Here is a 14546-nt window from a genome sequence, read left to right on the forward strand (position 1 = left end):
ACAATGGGAGTTCTGACTCACCTCAACACTCATGTAACTAAGAACATGCCAGAATTTAAAGGACCAAAGACATGAACCCAAAGCCATGAAATGCATGAGGACAAAGAAATTTTGGCTTCCCCCATAAGCCTAGGTCTGGAAGCAACAGGAACCAGGTATGCATGTGAGTTCCCCCTCACTCCACCTGTTATGAGTGTACAATGACCAGTGTCAGCTCAACTGACAACGTTGTCACATCAGAACCAACACAAACTTACTCTCATGTGAAACTTACAGTGTGAGAGGGAAATAGAACACAACATTTTAAAGACCGATTTTTATGAACTAAGAAACTGCACCAAGAATGAAGTATCTACATTCATTTACAAAGACCCCGTGTAAAGTGCTCAAACAGACTAAAACAGTGCACTACTTTTCCCATTTCATGAGTGTAGATAGTTAGGAGGACCTAGAACACCTACACTAGGGAGAACACCAAATTTATGCTTATTAAGTCAGAGCCTTACTCACACTGCAACTTGGGTGCTAACTGGCCTTCATATGAATGCCATGTTGTCATTATTATTATTGTTTTACCTCATTCTCAGTTAAGGATGCAGAAGGAGATGAACTTTTGCTAAACCCAAGAGCTGAAGATGCTGCCGTGGAAGCCCGATTTCGCTTCTTCAGTGGTTTGCATGCATCAGACAGATTTTTCGTTGCTGTAAAATAATTTTTGTTTATAAAGTTTCAAATCTTAGACCCTTAATCTCTTTACTGCTTTAAAATTACCCATCAAATAAGTGAAGTTCTAAAGAGGAATCTTCTGGGTTCCTTTTTCCTTCTGGCTAAACTTTTTAGTGTGGAGAAATACAAATGTAAACAAGAGCAGACAAACTATACAATGAACCCCATGTCCCTGCTGCCTGGACTCTGAAAACAGTAGCAGGGGCAATGTGGCTCCATCTACACCTGTTCTATGTCCCCCTGCAGGATTTTTCTGAAGCAAATCCCAGAAATATCATTTTATCCATAAAAAAGGTTAGTGCAAGTCTCTAAAACATAACATTTTAAATATAATCACAATGCCACTATTATGCTTAAAAGTAACAAAACCTTTATATCACCAAATATCCAGTCAGTGTTCAAATATCCAATTGCTCACAAATGTCTTTTTTTAAATCTGTTTAACTGATTTTTAAAAACCAGTAAAGTGCAACAAGTTGCAAAGCAGGAAAAACAGAGCCATTCCAAGTCTACAATTACTCTCCTTCCCCAGGGTGGTTTTCCTTTCTAATTAAGAGTTGAGAAAGTGAACCTTTTTTTAGTAAACTATCACACAGATATTTCAAAGAGATAATTAAAAGGTAAAAGGGAGTATGATTACTCCTTTTATTGTTTTGATAGTTATTTTTCATAAACATTTTAAGCTAGTTTCTTTGGCATGTGAAACAGAAATAGTCCTTACTTTTATTTTTAGCAATATACAGAGGATCAGGATTTTGAAAGAGTGGTATAATGTATAGCAAAAACTGACACCATCAAATAAGAAGCCTGAAACCTTAAATCACTTTTCTAGTAAAATTTTAAACTGAAAACAATAAAACCAAGTAAAAATCAGCAGAAAAGTAACCAACAAAATTTAATCGAATCCTTAAAACAACTTATATATTAAAAGTTTATTTTTCGACTGCATAAGAAACTCCCTTTCATCTTATCCCATAAGGTTCTAGCTCAGCTGTGGCTCCCTCCCCAGTCCTGCTCCCTTCACCAGCCCATGCTTCCCTTTCATACACTCAACCCACCCGCTGGCCCAACCTGGCCACCCAGAAGAAGCCAACGAAGGAAGAAGAGCTGACCACATTACCTGCCTGGCTCTTGAGCGAAGAGGCTGCCTCTATAGTCTTGTAAGAGCTTGTTCTGGCCGTTTTGTCAGTGATTGTGTCTCTCTATTAGTAAACAAAAGAGAGAGAAAGAAAGAAAGAAAAAAGAAAGGAAAAAAGTCTCCTCATGTAAATGAACACAGGTTGCTGAAAAGTTTCGTGGCAGAAACATCTTTCTTTGGGAATGTTGTCCACACACAAAGCCATCTGCAGTTGCCCAACGTCAGACTTTGTTTTCACAATCTGGACTGATCCTTTCTTCAAACCTCTCACTCTTCTATCTGTCAGGAGGGTGAGGTGGGCAGGGCTGTGCCAAGACCTGCTGGAGTCATGTGGTTAAGACACCCGATAGGAGTCGTATTCAACATGCATCTAGATTTTCCACTAAGCCCAAAGCAGAGTATGAACATGAAGGAATCAGCCTTTCCAGTCAACAGGTGCCAATAAATTTAGAGTCAGACCTACTAAGTCAGGGCCAACATTACTAGACTAACTCACTGCACTGAGGATTTCCGATTTTGACACTTATGCCAGATACACTAGTGAACAAAGATCAGTAAAAAAATTTCACAACTGACAAGAGCCCAAAAAAAAAAAAAAAAAAAAAAAGGAGAGAGAGAGAGAGAGAGAGAGAAAGGAATCATGAACATTTTACAAAGGGCTGAGAGTCTGAATGATGTAAGGTGAAAATGCCCCATCTCCATAGCACTTAGGCATCACTGCCCAGGGTGAACCTGACACTCAAGCAACAGGGTTCCTGCACTCATACCCCAACTCATCCATCTGCCTGAAACCTGAACAGGATGCAGTGGGTTGAGCACAAGGTCCACAGACAAGGTGCCAGGTGAATGTACTTAGGACAATGCTCAGCACAGCAGAAGTACTCAACGCACGTTACAAATCACATGAAATACATTTCTAAAAATGGGGGGGGCCACAAAAAAAAACCCAGACCAGAAGAGACACCATTATTTTTTATCATGTGGTATTATTTCCTGAGAGAATGGCTAAAGAAATATCTCTACCTAGCTACTTAATCTAAATTTTGGTGTATTTTTTTTTTGTCAGAATTTCATTCCTGCATCGCCCGGGCTGGAATGCAGTGGCACTATCACGGCTCACCATAGCCTTGACCTTCTTCCATCTCAGTCTCTCAAGTAGCTGGGGACTACAGGTGCGTGCCATCATGCCCAGCCAATTTTGTTATTTTTTGTAGAAACAAGGTCTTGCTATATTGCCTAGGCTGGTCTCAAACTCCAAGGCCCCTAGACTCAAGCAATTCTCCCACCTCAGCCTTCCAGAGTGCTGAGATTATAAGTGTGAACCACCACACTCAGCCCTTAAAGTGAACTTTGATATTTCAAGTGTCCAGGGTCACACTTATTTTTTTAGGCATATTATTTACACATAATCACAGCTCACTGCAATCTCAACCTCCTGGGCTCAAACGATTCTCCCACCTCAGTCTCCAGAGTAGCTGGGACTACAGGCTTGTGCCACCATGTCTGGCTAATATTTTTATTTTTTATTATTTTGCTATGTTGACCAGGCTGGTGTCCCACCCCTGGGCTCGAGCAATCCTCCCACCTCGGCCTCCCAAAGTGCTGGTATTACAGGCATGAGGCACCACACCTGACCTATACAAATATGTCAAAGCAACCAATTTTAGCATGATTTCCAGCAAAATGCTGCTTTAATAGCAGGTAACCAGAGGAAACATTAAGTATGTGCTTCCTAGTAACTGCTAACTTTAGTGACTCTGAGTAAATTTTACCTAGCTTATTGCTGATACTTGATAACTAAACAATCCCACCTGATGGCAGGTGTCCCAGGTGGCCAGAAAGATGGAGCAGGGCCCACCTGCTCCCCTGAACTGCAAATACAACTCATGTGGTGTCCACATATTTACAATGTAGCAATATGTGAGGTTTATTTTCCATTCTTCAAGATAAAACAAAACAATAAAAAGGGCATCTTAGCCGGGCTCAGTGGTTCAGCCTGTAATCCCGCACCTTTGGGAGGCTGAGGTGAGTGGATTGTCTGAACCTGCGGGTTTGAGACCCACCTGGGCAGCGAGACCCCATCTCTACAATAAATCAAAAAATCAGCTGGACGTGGTAGCGCGTGCCTATAGTTCCGGCAACTTGGAAGGTTGAGGCGGAAGGATCGCCGGAGCCCAGCAGGTCGAGGCTGTGGTGGCCGGGAGCGGCCACTGCACTCCAGTCTGGGTGACAGAGCGAGACTCCAACTCAAAAAAAAAAGGGCATCTTAATTTAACCTGCGCGAGTGTGCCAGGGCACTTCAGCCTGGGCAACACAGTGAGACTCCAACTCAAAAAATAAATAAATAAATAAATATGCAGAACAAAATTATGAATTTTACAGCAACCTGGATGGAACTAGAGTCTATAATACTGAGTGACCTCTCACAAAAACAAAGATCTGAGTATCACATGTTCTCACTCATATAGTGGATCTTGATCATCCAACGTACTACCATAAGAAAATGACTGGCAGTGGTGGAAAACTATGTGGGGAGGGGAAGGGGGATGGGACTAATGGTAGTAAACTTCTGTCTGGGGATGGGGAGACACCTCTTATCAACAAGGGGGCCTGAACGAAGCATATTTGTATACCTAACCCTTAACTGTACCTACCCCACAATATCATAATAAAAAATATTGATTTTAAAAAATATATAAATAAATAAAAAATAAAAATGTATATCAAGTATTACTTAAAGTATTTGGATGTGTGTTTTCTTGGATAGCAAAGTCAGCAGTTTCTGTACTAACATCTTTGGTGGGAAAGAATTTGCTTTCTTCAGCAACCTTTCTCAACAGGGTTCTGTGAGAAAAGCAAGTCTCACAGCTGAGTGCCACCCTGGAGAGAACAGAGAGGAATGCCACGTGTATCCTATCTGTGTTCCCAGGTAGGAAAAAAATGGCACCAAAAGTCACATGTTCTGACAGACTAGGCAAACCCAGAACATAATTACCTTCCGAAGACTGTGCTTGTCCGTCCTGAGTCTTTTCCGGGGTGCGTCCTCAGCTTCAACATCTTCTGTGGGGTCCTGTGTCCTCTTTGTGTGGTTTCTTTTTTTCCCATTTAAGTTACCTTGGAATGGGGGAAACTTACATGAAAACTTCTCCAAAAGCTGCCCTCCAAAGCACTGAGAACCTAACCAAGGGTGTTCAATGTAATCCTGATGTTTTCCAGGGCTTATGTCTTACAGTTCAAATCTCTTTACAACAGAAGACTGGGGACTGAAAATATTTTACCTAATCTTAGAGATTATATTAATATTTGTTATAATTATATTTTAATGTATTATAGCATTAAGTTTAAGTATAAAGCTGTATTTTAAAAAATCTTTTACTTACTAACATTCAAAGACTTGTGGAATTTAAATTGAACTTAAAAAAAATACGACTTGCTACTTTTTGTACATTTCCTTAAAGAATAATTTTAAGTACCAACACTACATTTGTATTTGCAAGTTAAGGGTTTTCTATGTGTTTGCTTGACTGTGCCATGTATTAGGAGTTCCCAAAAATAACAACAAATCCAAGATCTAATGTGTCCAAACAGTACTGATCCAGAAAGATAAGACGTAAGAGTGCAAATTCTAGAGAAATTTTTAATCTAAACATGTCAATGTTTATTTTAGATACAAATCCAATATTTTAATTTGCATTACTGCTTTACACAGGCTCAGGGTTTTTTATTAACAAACTGTTCATCAGACATCTTGTGAAAGACACTGTCATCCTCAAGCTTTGCTACAGCTGGGACAGAACATACTAGCACCAGAGTGCTCAGCTGTGTGGCAACCAGCAGGGCCTTGGGCGGAGGCACCGGTGTCCATGCCCTGGGTGCCAACACATGCACGGAGCTTCACCCTGGGTCTAGGCCAGAGGTCACTGCTAAAGAAGAGTCAGCAGCCAGAGAGTGGGGCACTCACCAGCTGCAGTTCCAGGCTAGTGTGATGGAAGCCCATAAAGCAGCTCTTACAAAGCTGCAAAGGCAGCCTCAGGAAGAGGTCTGTAGAGTGGCAGACAGCAGGACTTGCCTAGTTACTGCCCATGCAGGAGCACCACCAGCCTGTCTTGCCAGAACATCCTCAGTCAGGTTTAGCCTCCATCAGCATTGGTTCACAAGCTATACACACCTGCCAGCAACATCAACCTGGTGCCTTGTTTTCCCACAGATGAGGTGAATTCTTGATCCCTGACATAAGTACCTCCCTCTTCAGAATAAGGCAGCAGTCATCCTTACAGAAACCAGCATATGGGCATCTGTGTGAATTTCTAACACTGAGACAAAGGGGTCAGGTGATGCACAAACATGGCATACCAACTTTGGTATTAGCAGTGGGGTCACCTGAAAGTCAGGGCAAAAGGTCACCCAGGAACCAGCACACACTTGATATACACTGGGTAGAAGCCCATCTGTCACTTCTCCTATCTGCTAAGAACTGAGGGACAGCCCAAATCAGCAAAATAGGACACAATCAAATTTACACTTACTCTTCAAGGGTAAGCTGAATCTGGCTTCAGGAAGACCCAGTTCTTTTTTTTTTTTTTTTTTTTTGGAGTTGGAGTCTCACTCTGTCACTCAGGCTGGAGTACAGTGGCATGATCATGGCTCACTGACATCTCGACCTTCTGGACTCAAGTTGCCTTTCTGCCTTAGCCTCTCAAGTAGCTGGGACTACAGACACATGCCACCATGCCTAGGCTAATTTTTTTGTAGAGATGATGTCTCACTATGTTGCCTAGGCTGCTGTCGAACTCTTGGGCTCAAGCAATCTTCCCCCTTGGCTTCCCAAAGTGCTGGGATTACAGGCATGAGCCACCATACCCAGCCTCCAGCTCATTTTTAAATAAGCTAGTCTTTGGAAAGGGACATTTATCTAAACTCAGTGTCCTGATGAAGAGATGAGCTTTTGCCGTTAAATCAAAAACACAAATCCTAAATATCCTCGTTATTCTAAATTATAGTATTTGCAGTGAACACTGAGCAAATTGAACAAAATTCAAGATTAATGAGATAGGTAATAAGGAGATCTAGAAAGTCCTAATTCAAGATGGAAAGAGAAAGGTGACAGTGCGTGTGAAGTCACAGCCCGGCATGCACAGGGCTCTAGCAGCACAAGCGAGCACACATGGCCAGACCGCCACTACTTCTGGGCCTCAGCCTTCTTTGAGGTGAGTCTTGAAACACTTTATTCTTGGCCTCTCTAAAGCTCCTCAATGATGAACCCTGAGAAAGACAGATTTTTTTATTTCAAACTAATACCCAAATATGTCACAATTATTTTTATGCTAAAATGTCAGTTTTCCACCACTTGTGTCCAAGCACACACAGAACACATATATGATCATTGTTACACATTTTCTCCAAATCTTGCAATGTTACATCTCCCTCCTCTTGCCACTGCCCATAGCAAAGGAGCACTTTTTGAAGGCCCAGAAAGAACAAAAGGAAACCCAAATTTAAGGTCAGTTCAGTCACTCTTCTCACCCTGTGAGCTCCAAGCAAACAGGCCAGGGATGACCCTACTCCAGGCCCCTGGTGAGGTGCAGAGTATATGCCAACAACTGGGAGGGCTGCTCTCAGCCACAAGGGACGGGGATTTCCCTTCAGCCATGGGCCTGAGATCTGACCCTACGCCATCATATAAGCCTAGAGTCCTACAAACTGCCTCACTCCCTTCCTTCTCCTGTTCTCCCTTACACAGCTCCAATCAGCAGCACTGACCACAGTGGCTGCTCCACTTAGGCAAGAGAGAAAGGGAGCCACAGGCCAGACAGGACCCCAGGGAACAGCCTCACGACAAGTGAGGAGATGCAAACACCACTGTGTCTCACTGTGACGATATGCTTCTGGTTGCTGGCTCAAGCCCCACGGGTCAGAGCTGAGGAGAGCCACTTCTCTCCAGTTCCAGGACCAGAGCTCAGCTTGCTACACTACACCTATCAGCCTAAGCAGAGGATACTAGCGCAGTTCTGCATTTACCAGAGTCTTCTTCAGACTGGGCAGAGGTCACCAGGGCAAACTTTGTGTGATAGCGTGCTTTCTGCTTCTCGTTGAGCATGTTCCACTGGGATCCAAGCAGTTCTTCGATCTCCTCACCTGAGGCATCTGGGTGCTCAGCCACCACCTGTGGACACAGGAGAAGGTACAGAAAGAAGTTTAAAGACACAAAACTCATTTGGGTTTTGTTTTGCACAAGATCAAATGCATGGCCTGCTAGAACTTAGTATATGGTATTTTTATTCCCACATCATGGAACTATGTCCCATAAAAGCTTCAAAGAAAAATAGCACTTAACTGATGCTGTGACTCACTGAAAACGCATCAATGAAACTACATTTATGCAAATACAGGAAATGATAAATTGTAAAAAGAGAAAAATACAGACTTTTCCAAAATCACTAAATCACTGTAAGACATTAAGTTTCTAGGCATCCTTGAAAACTTGATAGAACAAGTAGCATGGAAATGGCACCTGAGTGCAGAGGTGAAGTCTGGCTCAGTTTCCTCACTGGCCACAGCACTCAGTTTCCTCACTGGCCACAGCTCTGGGCGAGTGGTAAACGTATAACCAAGAAGCATCTGGGGCATGTCACAGCCCAGGCCAGCACACGAACCCACTCTAACAAAGCCAAGAGACAGGGCTTCCCTGACTCTCTAGCTACACTGAGACGGCCAGTTTAGTATGCACCCTGGGAGCATACTAAAAATGCAGATTCCCAGGCCCCATACCCACCCATCAACCTGCCTACCAGGAACCTGACTTTTCACAAAGTCTCCAGGTGATTCACAAACACACCAAACTCTGATAAGTGGGTTCTTGGTCTTGGCTGCACCTAATAATAACCTGCAAGTTTAAAACCATGGTATGCTAGTGCCCCTGGCATCTGTATTTTAAACCTTTCTCAAGGGTTATTAACATGTCCACAAGTGTGAAAGCCATAGGTACTGCAAGCAGGGCAGAGGGTCAACACATTAATGCCTGCGGCCAAATCTGACCCACCACCTGCTTCTATGCAGCCCATAAGCTAAGAATGATTTCTGTATTTTTAAATGTTTGAAAATAGCCAGAATATTTCATGACAGAAAATTACAGAAAATTCAAATACCCATGGCCATAAACAAGGTTTTATTGAATCTCAGCCCCACACATTTTTTTCCATACTGTCTTTGGCTGTCTTCCCACCACAACAACAGAGGGGAGTGGTTGAGAGAGAGCCCTCACTGCCTGCAAGGTCCTTGGGAAGTAGTTTGCCAACTGACAGCACTAGCCACCAGCAAACTCTGGAACCAGACCGGGTTCCCATGTTGACTCCTCCACTTGGTAGTTTTGTGAACTTGGGCAAATGAAGGTGTTGCCTCTACCCTGCTCTGTGAAATGGGGGCAATAACACTCCACTGGGCAGTGGGTGGTAAGAGTCAACAGGCTAATACTGGCTGTTACCATAACCACTTAGACCTGCCACTGTCCAGCCAACACAGGTAACCTATACCCCAAGCCCAAATCCCTCCTCACAACACAGTCACTACAAATGGCTTCATAGAGCCTCCGTGCCCCCCATCTGCCTAGAAGAGGCAAGTTATCATGCCCTGCCACACCCTGGGCTGGCACAAACACTACCACCCATGTCCATCTGCTGCCTCTCCAGACCTGCAGATGCCCACAACCTGATTGCCTGGGTCCTCCTGCCACACAAGATGCCTTCTACAGTTCAAGTCTGGCTCTGCCCTCTAGCACTCTACCCACATTCTCCTTGAGGGCCCAATCCCAGCCTGCTCGGTCTGGGCATTTCCAATACTGCACATGCCTGCTCCTGCCACTCCCCACCCAACCCAGCAGGACTCTGTCCTGCCTGCTGTTGCTGCGCCCTATTCCACGAGCTCACCCCTCCCAGGTCTTCAAGCACTGAGGCCTCAGATCTTCATCCAGCAAATGTTTCTGGGAAGGGCTTCAGATCTGCAGGGCACTGGCCTCTGATCTCCCCAAATATAGTGCATTTCTTTGTGGGCCTGCTGCCCTCCTTGGTCATCCACCTCTGCCCCTAGTACCCTGTCCCCCACCCCAAATCCAATGTCCCCAAACAAAATGAATCTTAACAGTATCCACAGCTGCTTCATCAAACTAGAGTTCCAAGTATCCCTTGAGGTCACCTTTCCTCTTGCATCTAAACTCCATGCTGGCCTGGTCCCATTCCTGAACATTCTTTATATGCCCACCACAACTTCTGATGGACATTTCAGCAACTAGTCTCCTGGCTCTCGATACTGTCCATCCACTTCCAAACACTCCCAACCCAAAAAGGCCTTCTCATGCATCCTGATGGATCACAGTTCTGTCACTTCCCACTCCTAGGGTAAGGCCCCAGCTGCTCAGTCGAGGCTGCTGAAGCCCCACGTAATCTGGCTTTGAGTCTCTCTCCACTTTCTTCTCATCCCTCACAGCTCCATGCTCACGCTATACTGTGGATGGTCTCCCACAGGCTGTGGTACTGACAGGCTCCACCTCCTAATGCCACCACAAGTTACATACTCTCCCTGAAATATTCTACCCATTCTTTTATGTTTCAGCTACAATGTCACTTTTCATTATTCATTCAGCAACTATCTATGGAATGCTCTGTGCTGGTGACAGGAAGTAAAACAGCAACAGCAGCCACGATCCCTACCCTGTGGGCCTTGCTGTCTAGAGGGGCCACCTGTTCGTTTTTCATCTCTCCTCATATTATGTGCTCCATGGGAACAGAGAAAGTGTCTTTGTCATCATCTTAGGTCCCAACCAAAAGCTGTGATTGCTCATCAAAATCTCCAAGCTCCACAACGAAGCAGTCTAGAATGATGACATGTGCCCACATACAGTCAGATTCAGTCCCCAATTCTCCTGCTTTCTGACTGCACCATCTCACTGTGAAAGAGAGTAACTTCACATCTTTGAGCTTAGCTTAGCCAGCTATAAAACAGGGATAGCTGATTTCTCCTTAAAAGGCCACTGTGAGTACTGGATACAGTTTTCCACAATAACACACTGGCAAGGTACCTGAAATGTGGTAAGCACTCAATAGTGGCCACTTCTTTATTAGTAGTAAGCTATTTCAAATATGCCAAAAACACTGTAGAAAACCAGACACCCACTTGTACTGGCAATTAGACTCTACCACTCCTCACAGATCACATTCCCCTCCCTCATCCCACTCACCCTCTCATACATCCTTTTAGACCTTCCTTTTGCTGTCAGACTCCAGAGAAGCAAGCTGCAGTATCCACTCTCTCAGATGGCCCTGCAATCCCTGACCCTGAGGCTCATGCCCCACTGCCGAAGTGCACTGGCAGGCACAACCATCCTTACAGCACATATATGCTGGTGTACGACTTCTAAGTCTAAGGCATAAAAGACATCTACCTTACCTTCCCTTGGATCACCTGCTCTGGGGGAAGCTAGCCCTGTGTAGTGAGGACATGCCAGCAGCACTGTGGAGAGGACCACATGGTGAGGAACTGAGGCCTCTTGCCAGCAACATAAAGTAAGAACCTCAGAAGCTGATCCTCTGACCCAGTCAAGCCTTCAGATGATGTGGCACCACCTGGTATCTTGGATGCAACCTATGAAAGACCCTGAGGCAGAACCACCCAGCTAAGCTGCTCCCAAATTCCTGGCCCACAGAAACTGGGCAATAATAAATGTTGGTTGTTTTTAAGCTACTAAATGTTGAGGTAATGTGTTATGCAACAATAGATAACTAAAACCAAGCCATATGCAAAGAACTGAGACATAAAGCATTGGTTCAATTCTAATGGATATGTAAAAATTGGGATCAGGAAAGGTGGAAAAGACTTTAAACATTGGAAATTCAAGAAAAGTCTGCGAATGAATATGCTCCTAGCACTGGGGTCTTCAGTAAATGTTTGTTGTGCTTTTTATCACAGTGGGGGACCTCACATACAAAATAAGGGCACTACACTGGACACTGCCCAGTTGTTCACTCTCCGTGTTCAGGTTCTCCAGCCCCTTGCCACGAAGAGGATGTCAATTCTTCCACAGACCATGTTTCCAACACGCTCATCTCTCCTCCCTACACTAGCCCTTTCAGGTGTGTTCCAGGAACATCATCAAATATACTCACGAGCTGCATGTCTAAGCTAAGCATGGTAGACAAAGACTGACAAGGAAAAACTTAACAAAGTGCTATACCCAGTCTGGCGTGGTGGCTCATGCCTGTAATCCCAGCACTTTGGGAGGTGGAGGTGAGAGGACCACCTGAGTCCAGGGGTTTGAGACCAGTCTGGGAAACTTGGTGAGACCTTGTCTCTACAATAAATCAAAAAATTAGCTGAGTGTGGTAGTGTGCACCTGTAGTCCCAGCTACTTGGAAGGCTGAGATTGGAAGATCGTCTGAACCCAGCAGGTCAAGGGTGCAGTAGCCATGAGAGCATGCCACTGCATTTCAGCCTGGACAACGGAGTAAGATGCGACTCAAAAAAAAAAAAAAAAAAAAAAAAGTGCTATATCCAACTGAAGAGCCTTTTCAAGAAGTACAGTATTTTTCTTACTGCCAAAAAGGAAGCTGGAGTCATTGACAATCACAGTCTTCCATTCAGGGTCTCTAGAAAATGAGGGTTCAGGAAACAGTAGGGAGGCTCTACCTGACTCTATCCCTCAAGGACTGCTACTGGTTAACTGATAAGCAAAAACCATCTTTGAGTGCACAACCGCTTCTAAAAAAGAAAAAGCAACCTAGAAAGACCCAAATTACTCTACAGGGTGGGATCAGAAAGAAGATTCCTTGACTTCAGTTTAGAACTACTCATTAAAGAACCAGCACAGACATAATGACAACAAAGTAACTAAAATATGTCAGGCATGGTGACTCACGCCTATAATTCCAGTACTCTAGGAGGCCAAGGCAGGAAGACTGCTTGAGTTCAGGAGTTCAAGACTTTTTCTTACTGCCAACAAAATAAGAGCACTAATTTTGGGCAACACAATGGGCAACACAGTGAGACCTCATCTCTACAAAAATAAATAATAAAAAAAAATTAGCTGGGCATGGTGATGCACACCTGGAGTCCCAGCTACTCAGGAGACTGAGGTGAGAAGATTGCTTAAGTCCAGAAAGACAAGGGTATGGTGAACCATGAGCATGCCACTGCACTCCAGCCTGGATGACAGAGTGAGACCCTGACTTAAATAAAACAAACAAAAAAACATAATTGAAACAGTTAAAAAAAAGAGTCCTGCTAGTCCTTTTCTTACAATACACAATCTCTCAAAGTCAACCAGCCCCTGGATCCAGCTAGAGGGAAGGGAGGTCCATGTGTGACCAGAGGTAGGTTAGAAACAAATACAGAACTCACTTTTATTTTATTTTATTTATTTGAGTTGGAGTCTCACTCTGTCGCCCAGGCTGGAGTGCAATGGCATGCTCACAGCCACCTCAGCCTTGACCCACTGGGCTCAGGTGATCCTTCTGCCTCAGTCTTCAAGTAGCTGGAATTACAGGCGTACAGCACCATGCCTGGCTAATTTTTTGATTTATTGTAGAGATGAGTTTTGCCAAGTTGTTCAGGCTGGTCTCAAACTCGTGGGCTCAGGCAATTCTCTCACCTTGGCCTCCCAAAATACTGGGATTAAGGGTGTGAGCCATCATGCCTGGCCTAGAACTCACTTTTAATTGTGTACGTTCAGTTTGCTTTTACTGTAGTTTTGTATAATACCCATCCAGACTTTTGTTTTTGGCACATTTCTTAGTGTTAGAAGGGGAATCTGAGATCAATCTGGGTACACAAAAGCAAATAGGGTGGTCAGTCTTCCTGGATAAGTTACTTAAATTCTCAAATACCTGCCTTTTTTCCCCCACAATTCCAAACAAGTAGAGAGATCACAGAGAAACAACCTAGGACTATGTCAGAGTGTGGCTGGTTGGGCAGTTCCCATTTAGCAGAGCCTTGCCCAGCTTCCAGGGGCTAACAGCATTCAGTACCTCACCAACTGTGCTAGGCCCTTGCGTCAAATGCTAGTGGTATCCATTCAGAGCTTGCCATCACAACCTCCTACAACATGCCAAATGCCAGTACACAGTTGCTGAGTGCTCTATTTTAAATGCAACCATGACCATGGCTCCTCTGCCAGGTGCTAACATCTGCTCCCTGGATAAACTTCTTGGCTTCTGGACAGAAGTATATACCTTCACAGCTACCCACTTACTCTTTTTAGATGATCGTAGATAGAAGGGTAAGTAAAACTAAATAGTGCATATGTTGCACTTTTAAAACTTTATACAAGTGATAGGATCAGCATATACTTCAGCAACTTGCTTTCTTCTTCAACATCCATTGAGTTCACATTAACTGCTGTGTAGTTATGCTGTAGGAACATATTGCAATCTGTCACTCATTTGATAACTTTTTGGTTTTAGACACTGTGGTGTCTCCTTGGGTGCAAGGGCAAAATTATTCTAAGAGTGATATTGTAAGAGAAAAAAAGCACATCTTTGATTTCACTGGATATTACCAAATTTCTCTCCAAAACAGGTGTAATAAATGATGCTCCACCAGCACTTATGAGTACCCAGGCTGTTACGAGCTCAGTGCCTGCTCACCTGATGACTGTGAAGCACCATCTCACGGGACTGACATGCAGCTCCCTCATGTC

At 44.0% G+C, this 14546-nt stretch overlaps 1 protein-coding gene across 1 annotated transcript in view; it reads right to left on the reverse strand.

Moving 5' to 3' along the window:
• The window catches only part of LOC103261971 (histone-lysine N-methyltransferase NSD2-like), a 78152-nt gene that overhangs the window by 43500 nt on the left and 20106 nt on the right, over window positions 1-14546 (reverse strand). Inside the window, 4 exon segments of the mRNA XM_008059570.2 lie at window positions 577-701; window positions 1847-1928; window positions 4860-4978; window positions 7883-8027. Of these exon segments, the coding sequence (XP_008057761.1) occupies window positions 577-701; window positions 1847-1928; window positions 4860-4978; window positions 7883-8027 (471 nt within the window).

This window comes from Carlito syrichta, unplaced genomic scaffold (genome assembly GCF_000164805.1).
Source record: "Carlito syrichta isolate Samal-C Ts95f unplaced genomic scaffold, Tarsius_syrichta-2.0.1 Scaffold304258, whole genome shotgun sequence".
In the NCBI taxonomy this organism is placed as follows: Eukaryota; Metazoa; Chordata; class Mammalia; order Primates; family Tarsiidae; genus Carlito; species Carlito syrichta.